A 14,457-nucleotide genomic window follows, 5' to 3' on the forward strand; every position below is an offset into this window, starting at 1 on the left:
GCTGATCAATGGGAGAATGGTATCACACAGCAGGAGTTAACAGTGGGTGACACTGTGATGGCCGTCACACACCACAATCCTGCCCTGGGTGATTGAGAGGTGAATGGCTGACATTCACTGCACACCTGACTGCTCCACACCGTGAGCCGTTTGGTGACATTCCCAGTTTGCTGATGTTATTGGGATTGGTTCCTGATTCCCGACTGGAATAGTCATTTTATTGACTGTATTGTAACTTGATCCCAGCGTAGAGATGCCATTCGGTGGTTCCTGGTTATTCATACAGGTGATGGTTTTCCTGAACACAAAGTCTCTGACACACATACATCCTTCTAAACTCTAACCCTCTGAGCTTCCCCCTAGCTCAGCCCCCCAGGACTATCCTGAACCGTGTGGTTAGGCCGCAGGCTTCCTGTGTCCTCTTTTTCGGCAGTAGCACCTCCCCCAGTGCTGTATTTCAGGGCGAACTGACCTCTCCATGGCTTGGCCATCCCATTTATCCAGTGGTAGTCACACGCTATCTCCAGTACAATGTTATAACACTGATACATTATAATTCACCCCAAACACATCTCCCTCAGCCTGACTTCAGTCTGACTGGTGTGGGCTCCCCTGGTCCTGGTGAAGAGTCTCCATTTCCAGCTCCTGAGATCTCACAGCCACAGGGATTCCATTTCCCAGATCTGGAGCTCACAGACTGTGGAGAATGAGACAATAGAAACATAACCAATGGCCTGATCCTGAAGATTACACGCCGGGCTGCAGAAGCCAAGACATTAGCCTCACCCAAACACTGACTGAGGGTTATAGTGCTGCTGGAATAGACCCAGGGTAAACTGTGCTGCTGCCACGTCCAGGCACTGAGGAGATCCCCACTACATGTTGCCCCAGCAGCTCAGCATGTTAAGACGTCTTGTGCAGATAAGCTGCTGTAACAAATGCAAGACTTATCACTATTATCATTGTCATTATTATTATCAGATCCTGTCTCTCACACCAGCTACACTTTGTCCCCACAAACGGTCACTCTCACAAAACACACATTCGCTTCACAGATATATATTCTCGCTTAGTCTCTCCCCCTCTTTTTTTCTCTTTCTGTCTCTCTCTCTATATATATCTCCCACAAAACACACTGCATATCTATCTCTCATTGTATTTCTCTCTTCAGCTGTCATTCGTTCTCATAGTCTGTATCTCATTCTCTCTCATTCTCTCTTTCTGTCTCTTGTTTTCACTCTCAGTCTATCTCTCAATCTCCGTCTCTCACTGCATCTTGTGTTGGATCTCTCACTCTCTCTCTTTCCCACCAAACAGTCATTGCACTTCATAATATATTCGTTGTCTCTCCATCACGCACAGAGTCTCTCGGAGTCTCTTTCTCTCTCTCTCTGAGTCGCTCAATCTCTTTCTCTGTCAATCTCTCTGTCTCCTCCACAAAACACAGGCACCACAGTTAATAATGTATTCTGCCTCTCAGTCTCTCTCTTCACTAACTCTGTCTCGTTTTCTTTCTTTTGCAGTTATTCTCTCTCTCCTAGTCTCTCTATTTCTCACTCAGTCTCTCTGTCTCTCACACAAAACGCACATTCACTACACATTTGTTTTTCTCTTTCAGTCTCTGAAAGTATGAGAGACTGCGAGAGAGAGTGACTTCGAGAGAGAAAGAGACGGAGAGAGGGAGACAGAGACTGTCAGAATTAGACTGACACAGAGAGAGAGGTTGGCAGAAAGAGATACAGAAAGAGAGAGACGGAGAAGCACTGAGAGAGGGGAGATCGAGAGAAGAGAATAAGAAAACGACTGAGTGAGAGAAAGTTAAGCGATGATACCGAGCCAGAGAGACTGAGACAGAAAGGAGAGGCATTGCAAGAGAGCGACTGGGAGAGAGAGACTGAGAAACGAACGGACACTGAGAGAGAGAAACTGAGTGAGAGAAAGAGAAAGCAAAGGACAGAGAGAGACGGACTGAGAGAAAGAGAGAGAAAGACTGAGAGGGAGTGACTACGAGAGAGAGAGAGAAAGAGACTGGGAGAGATATACAGAGAGAGAGAGAGACTGCGGTGAAAATATATTACAAACTGTATTGACTGTGTTTTGTGGGAAAGACAGTGAGGCAGATTGTGAGAGAGAGATTGAGTGAGATACTGAGTGAGAAAGACAGAGAGGGAAAGACAGAAAGAGAAAGACTGAGAGAGAAAGAGACTGATGGCGAGACTAAGATAAACAGAGAGAGACTGTGAGAGGAAATAAAATTTGTAGCGACTGTGTGTTTTGTGGGAGAGATTCAGCGAGAGAATGCGAGAGATACTGAGAGAGATTGAGAGAGAGACTGAATGGGAGAAAGACAGTGACAGATGGAGAGAGAGTCTGAGAGATGGAGAGAGAGAGATACAGACATAGGGAGAGATAGAAAAGAGACAGAGATAGACAGGGAAAGAGACTGAAAGAGAGTGAGATTGAGAAAGAAAGAGAGACACGTGGCTGCTGCATCTGCCCAACAAACACAGTCACCACACTTTAAAGTAACTTGTATGCAGCGCTTTGGAATGCACTCCTTCTTTCAAAGCCCCTTAACTGAAACTAAATGGCATTATTCAATAATGCTAAATAATTCCTCAATTTACTCTCCGATTGGTTATTGTTCCACCTGAAGCCGTTCAGCAACTGCACAAGGAGACGTTACAGAAACAAAGTGAGAAACTGGTAGTAAATACCATCCTGATAAAGGAGAAGGTGAAGCAGTTTCAGTTGGTTGATCGCTACACAGAGCTAACAATCATTTCTGATGTACGTGATCGGGATCTGGTAGAACATGAGCTGCTGGTGAGAGGCAGAGACCACGAGGAATGGAGACAGAAGCAACTCCGGGGAGAGCTGGAAAAAATCCGAACTGATAAACTTTTCCACAGCAGCTTCTCTAGAGGAGGACTATTTTCCCGGATGAAAAAATTCTACAAAAGAAGTAGCTCTGGCACTTTCACAGGCACTTCTGCAGTAGTGAGTGGAGTGGCTGGGATTGGAAAAACAACCATGGTGCAAAAGATTGTCCATGACTGGGCCACAGGAAAAATCTATCCTCACTTCCACTTTGTTTTTATTTTGAAATTTCGAGACCTAAACACTCGTAACATCAGATTAACACTGAGACAGTTAATCTTGGATGAATATCCGTACCTGAAATATGTTCTGGACGAGCTGTGGAAACACCCAGAGAGATTGCTCTTTATATTTGATGGTTTGGATGAATTCAGGGGAAGCATTGAGTTCGCTGACAGTTGGAGAGAAGCAGAGTCTCAGAGCAGATGCACAGACCCCGGTTTCTGGTGTGACGTGTCTGAAATTGTGTACAGTTTAATACAGAAAAAGCTGCTGCCAGGCTGCTCAGTGCTGGTGACCAGCCGCCCCACTGCATTACAGTTACTGGCAAAGGCTCAGGTCAGTGTCTGGGCTGAAATCCTGGGATTTGTGGGTGAAGAGAGAAGGGAATATTTTCACAAGTTTTTTGAAGATCAGGAGGTGGCGGCTGCTGTTTACAGCCACGTGGAGGAGAACGAGCTCCTGTTCACCATGTGCTACAACCCGTCCTACTGCTGGATCCTCGCTCTGTCTCTGGGTCCCTTCTTTACACGGAAACACAGCAACAAACAGCGAGTTCCCAAGACAGTCACACAACTCTTCTCCTATTATATTTATAACATACTATCACATCACAGTGTCAAGATGGAAAGCCCCCGTGATGTGATGCTGAAGATTGGTGAGATGGCCTTCACTGGAGTCTCCCAGAGAAACATTGTCTTTAATGATGAAGATCTGATCAAATATAACCTCCAGCCTTCCCAGTTCCTCTCTGGCTTTCTCATGGAACTTGTGGAGAGAGAGTCTTCAGAGCACAGCGTGGTCTACACATTCCCGCACCTCACCATCCAGGAGTTTGTAGCCGCACTCGCTCAGTTCCTGTCTCCAAATCCAGGAAATCTGAGGAAACTCCTAAATGAAGCTCACAGGGAGGAGGACGGCCGGTTTGAGATATTCCTGCACTTTGTTGCTGGTCTCTCCTCCCCACGGGCAGCTCAGCCACTGGAGAAGTTTCTGGGGCCATTTGTCCATCAGACAACCTGCGCGGTGATCGATTGGCTGAAGGAGAAGGTTAAAGCTCAGATCAGAGACACAGACACCGTCACTGGGAAAAGGAAGCTGCTGAACACACTCCACTACCTGTTTGAGTCTCAGAATCAAGCCCTGGCACAGCTCACACTGGGCTCTGTACACACACTGACATTTGGTGACTTCTCTTCAGAGAAAGCATTGAGACTGACACCGATAGACTGTGTTGTGGTGTCTCAGGCCATTGGACTGTGTGACACAATAAAACGACTCAATCTGAGGAGTTGCTACATTCAGGAGGAGGGTATTCAGCGTTTGGTTCCTACTCTGCACAAGTGTCAGAAGTTGCAGTAAGTTTACTCTTTTTGTAAACCTCATTCTTATTATTTTTATATCAAACTCAAATTCCAGGACTCTACTGATATTAAGCACCAGCTGATCAATGGGAGAATGGTATCACACAGCAGGAGTTAACAGTGGGTGACACTGTGATGGCCGTCACACACCACAATCCTGCCCTGGGTGATTGAGAGGTGAATGGCTGACATTCACTGCACACCTGACTGCTCCACACCGTGAGCCGTTTGGTGACATTCCCAGATTGCTGATGTTATTGGGATTGGTTCCTGATTCCCGACTGGAATAGTCACTTTATTGACTGTATTGTAACTTGATCCCAGGTCAGACAGACCAGAGCTTACGTAGAGATGCAATTCGGTGGTTCCTGGTTTTTCATACAGGTGATGGTTTTCCTGAACACAAAGTCTCTGACACACATACATCCTTCTAAACTCTAACCCTCTGAGCTTCCCCCCAGCTCAGCCCCCCAGGACTATCCTGAACCGTGTGGTTAGGCCGCAGGCTTCTTGTGTCCTCTTTTTCGGCAGTAGTACCTCCCCCAGTGCTGTATTTCAGGGCGAACTAACCTCTCCATGGCTTGGCCATCCCATTTATCCACTGGTAGTCACATGCTATCTCCAGTACAATGTTATAACACTGATACATTATAATTCACCCCAAACACATCTCCCTCAGCCTGACTTCAGTCTGACTGGTGTGGGCTCCCCTGGTCCTGGTGAAGAGTCTCCATTTCCAGCTCCTGAGATCTCACAGCCACAGTGATTCCATTTCCCAGATCTGCAGCTCACAGTCTGTGGAGAATGAGAGAATAGAAACGGTTACAATGCTGCTGGAATAGACTCAGCGTAAATTGTGCTGCTGCCACGTCCAGGCACTGAGGAGATCCCCACTACATGTTGCCCCAGCAGCTCAGCATGTTAAGACGTCTTGTGCAGATAAGCTGCTGTAACAAATGCAAGACTTATCATTATTATCATTGTCATTATTATTATCAGATCCTGTCTCTCACACCAGCTACACTTTGTCCCCACAAACGGTCACTCTCACAAAACACACATTCGCTTCACAGATATATATTCTCGCTTAGTCTCTCCCCCTCTTTTTTTCTCTCTCTGTCTCTCTCTCTATATATATCTCCCACAAAACACACTGCATATCTATCTCTCATTGCATTTCTCTCTTCAGCTGTCATTCGTTCTCATAGTCTCTATCTCATTCACTCTCATCCTCTCTTGTTTTCACTCTCAGTCTATCTCTCAATCTCCGTCTCTCACTGCATCTTGTGTTGGATCTCTCACTCTCTCTCTTTCCCAGCAAACACAGTCACTGCACTTCATAATATATTCGTTGTCTGTGTGTCTCTCCATCACGCACAGAGGCTCTCTGATTCTCTCTCTCTCTCTGAGTCGCTCACTCTGTTTCTCTGTCAATCTCTCTGTCTCCTCCACAAAACACAGGCACCACAGTTAATAATATATTCTGCCTCTCAGTCTCTCTCTTCACTAACTCTGTCTCGTTTTCTTTCTTTTGCAGTTATTCTCTCTCTCCTAGTCTCTCTATTTCTCACTCAGTCTCTCTGTCTCTCACACAAAACGCCCATTCACTACACATTTGTTTTTCTCTTTCAGTCTCAGAAAGTATGAAAGACTGCGAGAGAGAGTGACTTCGAGAGAGAAAGAGACGGAGAGAGGGAGACAGAGACTGTCAGAATTAGACTGACACAGAGAGAGAGGTTGGCAGAAAGAGATACAGAAAGAGAGAGACAGAGAAGCACTGAGAGAGGGAGATCGAGAGAAAGAGAATAAGAGAACGACTGAGTGAGAGAAAGTTAGAGCGAGATACCGAGCGAGAGAGACTGAGACAGAAAGGGAGAGGCATTGCAAGAGAGCGACTGGCAGAGAGAGACTGAGAAACGAACGGACACTGAGAGAGAGAAACTGAGAGAGAGAAAGAGAAAGCAAAGGACAGAAAGAGATGGACTGAGAGAAAGAGAGAGAAAGACTGAGAGGAAGTGACTACGAGAGAGAGAGAGAAAAAGAGACTGGGAGAGATATACACAGAGAGAGAGAGACTGCGGAGAAAATATATTACAAACTGTATTGACTGTGTGTTTTGTGGGAAAGACAGTGAGGCAGACTGTGAGAGAGAGATTGAATGAGATACTGAGTGAGAAAGACAGAGAGGGAAAGACAGAAAGAGAAAGACTGAGAGAGAAAGAGACTGATGGTGAGACTAAGAGATAAACAGACTGAGAGAAAGGGAGAGAGACTGTGAGAGGAAATAAAACTTGTAGCGACTGTGTGTTTTGTGGGAGAGATTCAGCGAGAGAATGCGAGAGATACTGAGAGAGATTGAGAGAGAGACTGAATGAGAGAAAGACAGTGACAGATGGAGAGAGAGTCTGAGAGATGGAGAGAGAGAGATACAGACACAGGGAGAGATAGAAAAAGACAGAGATAGACAGGGAAAGAGACTGAAAGAGAGTGAGATTGAGAAAGAAAGAGAGCAACAGCCAGACAGACAGACAGACAGACAGACAGAAATAGAGGCAGAAATAGATATTGAGAAATAGATGGCGAGGCAGTGAGAGAGAGGAAGAATGGGAGACACAGAGCGAGAGCATTAGGGAGAGAATGAGAGAGAGACTGAGTGAGAGAAAGATAGAGCAAGGGACAGATAGAGAGAGTGAGAGTGAGAGAGTGAGCCTGGCAGAGAGAGACTGGGAGAGAAAGAGAAAGCCACAGACAGAAAGAAAGACTGAGACAGAGTGACGACGAGAAAGAGAACAACAACAGATAGACAGAAAGAGAGAGAGACTGAGAGAAACTGTCCAGAAAATACATTACAAAATGTAGTGATGTGTGTTTTGCGGAAAAGACAGAAAGAGAGACTGGGAGAGAAAGAGACTGAAAGAGACTGTAAGAGAAAGAGAGAGTGAGACTGGGAGAGAAAGACTGATAGAGAGACTGAGAGAAAGAGACGATAGAGAGACTGAGACAGTGACAGAATGAGATAGGTATAGAGAGAGAGAGATTGTGAGAGGAAATATAACATGTCGTGACTGTGTTTTCTGGGAGAGACAAATCGAGAGATTTGGGGAATGACAGAGTGGAAGACTGAATGAGAGAAAGACGGAGTTAGAGTCAGAGCGACATTGAATGGGAGAGAGAGAGACTGTGACAGAGAATAAATTGTGTATTTTAATGACTGTTTTGTGGATGAGACAGAGACTGAGAGAGCGAGACAGAGAGAGTGACAGAGAGAGAGAGAGAGAGAGAGAGAGACTGACAGATAGGGTGACAGAGAGAGAGTCAGATAGAGAGTCTGAGAGGGACTGAGAGAGAGCGTCTGAGTGAGAGAAAAGTGAGAGACAGAGAGACTGAGAGAGAGAGAGCGAGAGAGAGAGAGACAAATGGACACACTGAGAGGGAGAGAAAGTGAAAGCAAAGAGAAAGAGAGAAATAGACTGAGATAGAGAAGATGATTGTGAGAGAGAGACAGATAGAGAAAATATATTATAAACTGTCTGTTCTGTGGGAAAGACTCAGAGAGAGACTAAGACAAAAAGAGACTGAGAGAGACAGAGAGAGTGAGAGAGAGACTGAGAGAAAGCGAGAGATAGAATGTGAGACGAAATATAACGTGTAGTACTGTGTGTTTGTGAGAGACACAGAGAGAGATGCCGTGAGAGAGACTGAGACAAAAAAAAATATTATAAGGTGCAGTGACGGTTTTGTGGGAGAGACAGAATGAGAAAATGTGAGAGTGACTGTGAGATAGACGGGGATTGAGAATGTAAGAGGGTGACAAAGAGAGACAGAGACAGAAAGAGACTGAGAGAGTGGCTACTGAGAGAAAGACAGTGAGAGACAGAGTGAGCGACTGAGAGAGAAAGAGAGAGAGACAGGGTGAGTGTAAATATATTATAAAGTGTAGTGACTTTGTTCTGTGCGAGACATAGAGAGAGACTGAGAGAAAGAGAGAAACAGATAGAGAGAGAACCACAGAGAGAGAGAGAGACTCAGAGGGAGACTGAGAGAGGGTATGAAAGTGACTGTGAAAGAAAATATCTTATAACGTGTGGCGACTGTGTTTTGTGGGAGAGACAGAGAAGGAATCCGAGAGAGACTGAGTTAGATAGAGAGATAGAGACTGGGTGAGAGAGAGAGAGACACAGACAGACAGACAGACAGACAGACAGACAGACAGACAGGGAGAGAGGGAGAGAGGGACTGAGAGAGAGAGAGAGAGAGAGAGAGAGAGACTGATAGAGAGAGAGAGAGAGAGAGAGAGGGGAGGGGGGAGAGAGAGAGACAGAGAGAGAGAGAGAGAGAGTGAAATGGAGAGAGAATATATTATAATGTGCATTGACTGTATGTTTTGTCGGTGAGACAGAGAGACAGAGAACAGAGATAGTGACTGAAAGATTGACTGAGTGACACACAGAGAGAGAAAAAAAAATTGATAGCGAAACAGAAAGAGATGCTGATAGACACATATAGATCGAGAGAGAGGGGGAGAGAGTGAGAGAGAGAGAGACTGAGAGAAAATATGTTTTCAACTGTAGCGAAGGTGTTTTTTGAGGGGGAAACTGATACAAAGTGACTGAGAGAGAGAGAGAGATTGGGAGAAACTGCGGGAGAGAGAGACTGTGGGACACCCTCGGAGAGCCCGAGAGATAGACTGAGAAAGGTGAGAGAGATTGTGAGATAGACTGAGAGAAAGAGAGAGATTGAGAGAGAAAGCGACTCAGAAACACAGAGTGAGAGAGAGACTGGGGACAGCTCAGAGAGCCTGAGAGGTAGAAACTGCGACAGTGAGGGAGGGAGCGTGAGAGAGAGAGAGAGAGAGAGAGAGAGAGAGACAATGAGCGAGAGAGTGAAGGATTGTGAGAGAGAGACTGAGAGAAATAGAGAGATTGTGAGAGAGAATATGTTATAATGTGTTGTAACTGTGTTTTGTGGGAGACGCAGAGAAAGAACCTTAGAGAGAGAGACAAAGTGAAAAACATAGAAAGAGACTGAGAGAGAGATAGAGAGATGGTCAAATAGAATGTATTGTCAAACGTAGTGACTGTTTTGTGGGGGAGACAGAGAGAGAATCAGAGATATATATAGAGAGAGAGTCTGTGATGTGGGTGCACATGTTTCTGTGTTTCTGACCTTCTATAAGGCGCTATAAATGGAATATTGTTGTTGACCCTGGTCCCAGCGCCTTGGGAAAGGCTCCGGTATATACACGGCAATGTGTATTGTGTTGTTACACTAGATTCCCTGTGTTTGTGTCCCTGTGTCCAGGTTGGTGGACAATAATCTGGGAAATTGTGGAGTGAAACGACTGTGTGAGGCTCTGAGGAACCTGGAGTGTAAAATACAGAGTCTGGAGTAAGTATCGCACTGTGTCTCCAGAGTCTGAATGTGTTTATTGTGACTGTCTGATCAGTGCGGCTGAATATTGTGACAGGAATCGGTGTGACAGTGTGAGGCCAAAAGCCATCGTTTACATCAAACTATCAACAGTGTTAAGATGTGTCTGTGTGTGAATGAATGTGTTTGTCTCTGTGTTGTGTGAGTGTGTGTCTGTCTGTTGTGAGAAACATTTCCAATTCTCTCTAACAATTTTACAATGACTCGATTCCAGCTCACCAACTGGATGAGTTAAGTTACTTTGTTCAGGTCAAAACAGCAGGAAATATACAAATAAATGAAACAATAAAATAACACACAAGAAACAAAACGGTACCGACCGGATTCCTGTTACAGCCCTGGTCGTGTCCCGAACTGCTCCGCTACCGTTCCCGAGAGGTATCTAACACACATTTGTTTGAAGACAACTTAATAACTCCAGACAAAGCTGTCTTCTTTAAGAAAAACAACTCCTTATACGGTTATATCCATAATATATTTCAATTCTCCCTTTAACCACATTGTATTCTCTCCTGATCAGTCCCTCCGTCCAGTGCGTAAGTGTGAACAGACTTTCTGTGTCCCTGTACGTCCTGACCTTATATTGTCATTGTTTTGTGCTCTGCCTTCAGTTACTGAGCTTTGCCGCCTTTGCACTTCTATTTTATATCCTTAAACCACACTTTAACATTATACCATGAAAACACTCTGTGTATGTCTTTGTGTGTGTGTGTCAGGACATGTGATTTAGTCGGTGTGTGTGTGTGTTGTGTGTGTCTGTTTGGGTATCTGTGTGTTGTGCCTGTTTCTGTGTATGAATCTGAGTGTTTTGGGGACTTTGTTTGTGTGTTTTTGAGTGAGCTTCTGTGTTTTTCTTGTGAATGCGCCATTCAGTGTGTGTTTGTTTCTGTGACTCTGTGTGTGTAGCTGTGCCTGTCTGTTTGTTTGTGTGTATGTTTGTGTATATGTTTGTCTTTCTGATTGTGTGTGCATTTGTGAGTGTTTGTGTGTGTGTGTCAGCGCCTTGGGACGTCCTCCCGACGTGAAAGGCGCTATACAAATATTGTTTTTGTTGTTGTGTGGGTTTGCGTATGTTCCTGTGAGTGTGTGCGATTGTGTCTGTGTTTGTGTGTGTGTTCCCAACTCTTCCCTTCACAGCTGCAGATCACCCAAACCACTGAAGCTCCTGTGCTCACACACACCAGGCTCCCCAACACTACGACCCTCGCCCGACACCATCGCTCTCACACTCGCCCGACCCCATCGCTCCCACCATCGCCCGACCCCATCACTCCCACCCTCGCCCGACACCATCAGTCGTACCCTCGTCCGACACTATCACACCCGACCCCCCACCACTCGTCCAAGTCTCTCCATCGTCCAGAAGATCGAGTTCAAGATCCTCGTCCTCACGTTTAAGGCCATCCATGGCCTCGCCCTCTCCTCCACTCTCTGACCTGCTGACTCCCTACCAACCTGCCCGCTCCCTCCGTCCAGTGGGCTCCGGGCTGCTCCGTGTCTCCCGCCCGACCCGCCCTCCCATCGGTGGCCGGGCTTTCTGCCTCTCTGACCCCACATTCTCGAACTCCCTCCCATGGATGCTTCCCCTCACTTGCTCCCTTGCCTCCTTCAAGGCCGGTCTCAAGACCCTTCTCTTCTACCGTGCCTTTGATCTCCCTCACACCTCTCTGCCTTCCCCCAGCCCTTCCCCACTTCTCCCCCATGCTCAGGCCCCAACCCCCGACTCTTCAGCGCTTTGGGTAATCTTCCGGACGTGTAATTGTCATTTTGTTGATGTTGTTGTGCATTTGTGTTTGTGTGCGAGTAAGTGTGTATGTGTGTTTTTGGGTGTGTCTGTGTGTTTGAGAGTTTGTATGTGTATTTATGTGTGTGTTTTTGTGTTTGTTTGCTTGAGTATGCTCGCGTGTGTGTTTGTGTGAATGTACGTTTTTCTTTGTGTGTGCATTTGTGTGTTTGATTGTGTGTTTGATTGTGTGTATGTGTGTACGTGTATTGATGTGAGTGTGTGTTTTTGTGTTTTTTATGTTTTTGTATGCTTGCGTGTGGGTGCTTGCGCGTGTGTGATTTTGTGTGCATGAGTTGGTGAGGTTTATGTGAATGTTTGTGTGTGTTTCTGTGTGTGCTTGTGTGTGTGTGTGTGTTTTTGTGTATGTATATTTGCTTCTGTTTGTGTGTTTGTTTGTGTGTGTCTGTGTATGTGTATTTATGTGTGTTTCTATTTGATTTTGCGTTTCTGTTTGTGTTTAAGTGCTTTTGAGTGTGTCTCTACATGTGTTTCCATGTGTGTGTGATCGTGTCTGTTATGTTTGTTTGAGTTTACATGTGTGTGCGTGTTTGTGAGTTTGTTTTTGGGTGTGTTTGTGTGTTTCTGAGTGTATGTTTGTGCGATTGTTTGTGTGTATGTTTATGCATGCTTGTGTATGTGTGTGAATTTGTGCTTTTGTGCTTTTTTCTGTGTATGTGTGTTTTTTTGTGTGAGATTTTGCGTGTTTGTTTCTGTGTGTTTCTGTCTGTGCGCGATTGTGTGCGTTTGTGTATCGCTGTGTTTATTTGTATGTGTTTGTGTGAGTAAGTTTGTGTGTCTGTGATTGTGTTTCTGTTTGTGCGTTTGTGTGAGTGCATTGGTGTGGGTGTGTGTCTGTGCGTGTAATTTTATGTGTGTATTTGTGTGCGTGTGTTTGTGTGCATGTGTGTGTATGTCTTTTTGTGCGTTTATGTGTGTATGTGTGTCTGTGTGTGTGTGTCTGTGTGTGCGTATGTGTGTTTCTGTCTCTGTGGGTGCATTTTTTTCTGTCGGTCATGTGTTTGTATGTGTATTTATGTGTGTGTAATTGTGTGTGATTTTGATCATTATTTTGTGTGTGCTTGTGTGAATTTGTGCGTGTGTGTGGTTGCGTGAGAGTGTTTGTGTTTTCATGTCTGTGTGTATGTATTTATATGTGGGTCATGTGTTTGTTTGTGTGTTTATGTGTTTTTATGTGTGCGTGTTTTTGCGTTTCTGTGTGTGTCTATCTGCGTTTGTCTATGTGTGTTTGTGTGCATGTCTGTGAGTGTGTGTATTTGGCTGTGGGACATGTGTTTGTGTGCATATTTGTGTATTTATGTGTGTGTTTGTGCGTGATTTTGTTTATGTTTGTATGTGTGCGTGTGATTGTTTGTGTGCTTGTGTGTATGCGTCTGCGATTTTGTGTGCATGAGTTTGTGTGTGTTTGTGCATGTTTGTGGGTTTCTGGTTTGATGTGTGTGTATATTTGCACGTTTGTTTGTTTGTGTATCTGTGGATGTGTATACATGTATGCGTGTTTGTATGTGATTTTGTGTGCTTGTGTATTTATTTTCTGTTTTTATGTGTGTTTATATGTTTGTGTTTGTGTGTGCTGTTTGTTTGTGTGTACATGTGCGTGCGTGTTTGTGAGTTTGTTTTTGTTTATGCTTATTTGCTTGTGTATTTCTGTGTGTGTGTATTTATGTTTGTTTGTCTGTATGTTTGTGTATGTATGTTTGTTTGTGTTTATTTCTGTGTTTATGTGTGTTTAAGGATGTGCGTTTGCATATGGTTATGTGTGCGTTTGCGTGCGTGTATGTCAGTATTTATTTGTGTGTGTTTCTCTGAGTGTGGGGGATTGTGTGCGTTCGTGTGTCTGTGTATTTGTTTGTGTGTTTCTGTGTGTGTTTTCGGACGTATGTGTTTGCGTGGGTGCGTTTGTGTGTGTGTGCGTTTATTTATGTGCATGACTGTGTATGTTTGTTTCTATACGTATGTGTATATTTCAGTGTGGCTGTGTGTGTGTCTATGTGTGCGCGTCTGCGTGTGTTTGGGTGTCTGTTTTTGTGTATCTGTATGTGGGTCATGTGTTGATATGTGTGTGTGTGTGTATAAGAGTATATCGATGGCTGCGTGTCTGTGTTGGTGTGTATCCTGGTGTGCTTGTGTGTGTGTGTATGTGTGCCACTCCTACAACCTGTCCGGCACTCAACAAACTGTGAGTGACAGTGGGTTACACACATTGTGTTTACTCTGATCCCTGTTATGTCTCTGTGTCTCTGATCTCCAGGTTGGACAGTAACAATCTGACAGCTGATTGTACCGAGGATCTGACCTCCGCTCTCAGCACAAACCACTCACTGACGGAGCTGATCCTGAATAATAATAATCTGGGAGATTGTGGAGTGAAGCGACTGTGTGAGGCTCTGAGGAACCCGGAGTGTAAAATACAGAAACTGTGGTAAGTTACGCACTGTGTCTCCAGAGTCTGAATGACTCCAATATCTCAATGTGTTTATTGTGACTGTCTGATCAGTGCGGCTGTATATTGTGACAGGAATCGGTGTGGCAGTGTGAGGCCACAAACTATCGTTTACATCAAACTCTCAACATGTATTAATGTGTGTCTGTGTGTGTGTCTGTATGTGTATCTTGTGTGTGTCTGTTTGTGTGTCTGTGTTTGCGTGTGTTTGTGATTCTGTGTGTGTGCTTGTTTGCATTTGTGACTGTTTTTGTGAGTGTCTGTGTGTGATTGCATGTGTATTTGTGATTATCTCTGTTTGAATCTGTGTTTGTTTG

General features: G+C 44.9%; 1 protein-coding gene across 1 annotated transcript; it reads left to right on the top strand.

The window, feature by feature from the left end:
• The first annotated feature begins 57 nt into the window (after window positions 1-57).
• LOC103173173 (NACHT, LRR and PYD domains-containing protein 3-like) lies at window positions 58-9,855 on the top strand. Its single transcript, XM_042346241.1, has 3 exons — window positions 58-88; window positions 2,657-4,457; window positions 9,765-9,855. The coding sequence occupies exons 1-3, from the start codon at window positions 58-60 to the stop codon at window positions 9,853-9,855; spliced, it is 1,923 nt and encodes a 640-aa protein (XP_042202175.1).
• The last annotated feature ends 4,602 nt before the right edge of the window (window positions 9,856-14,457 follow it).

The sequence above is a fragment of the Callorhinchus milii genome, unplaced genomic scaffold, assembly GCF_018977255.1.
Source record: "Callorhinchus milii isolate IMCB2004 unplaced genomic scaffold, IMCB_Cmil_1.0 Scaffold481, whole genome shotgun sequence".
Taxonomy (NCBI): domain Eukaryota; kingdom Metazoa; phylum Chordata; class Chondrichthyes; order Chimaeriformes; family Callorhinchidae; genus Callorhinchus; species Callorhinchus milii.

Excerpts from the sequence above, each read along its gene's own strand:
- LOC103173173 (XM_042346241.1), top strand. The coding sequence starts at position 58 with ATGGCCGTCACACACCACAATCCTGCCCTGG. Across the intron at positions 89-2,656 it reads ACACCACAATCCTGCCCTGG|CCGTTCAGCAACTGCACAAG; the intron begins GTGATTGAGAGG and ends TTCCACCTGAAG. Across the intron at positions 4,458-9,764 it reads CACAAGTGTCAGAAGTTGCA|GTTGGTGGACAATAATCTGG; the intron begins GTAAGTTTACTC and ends CCCTGTGTCCAG.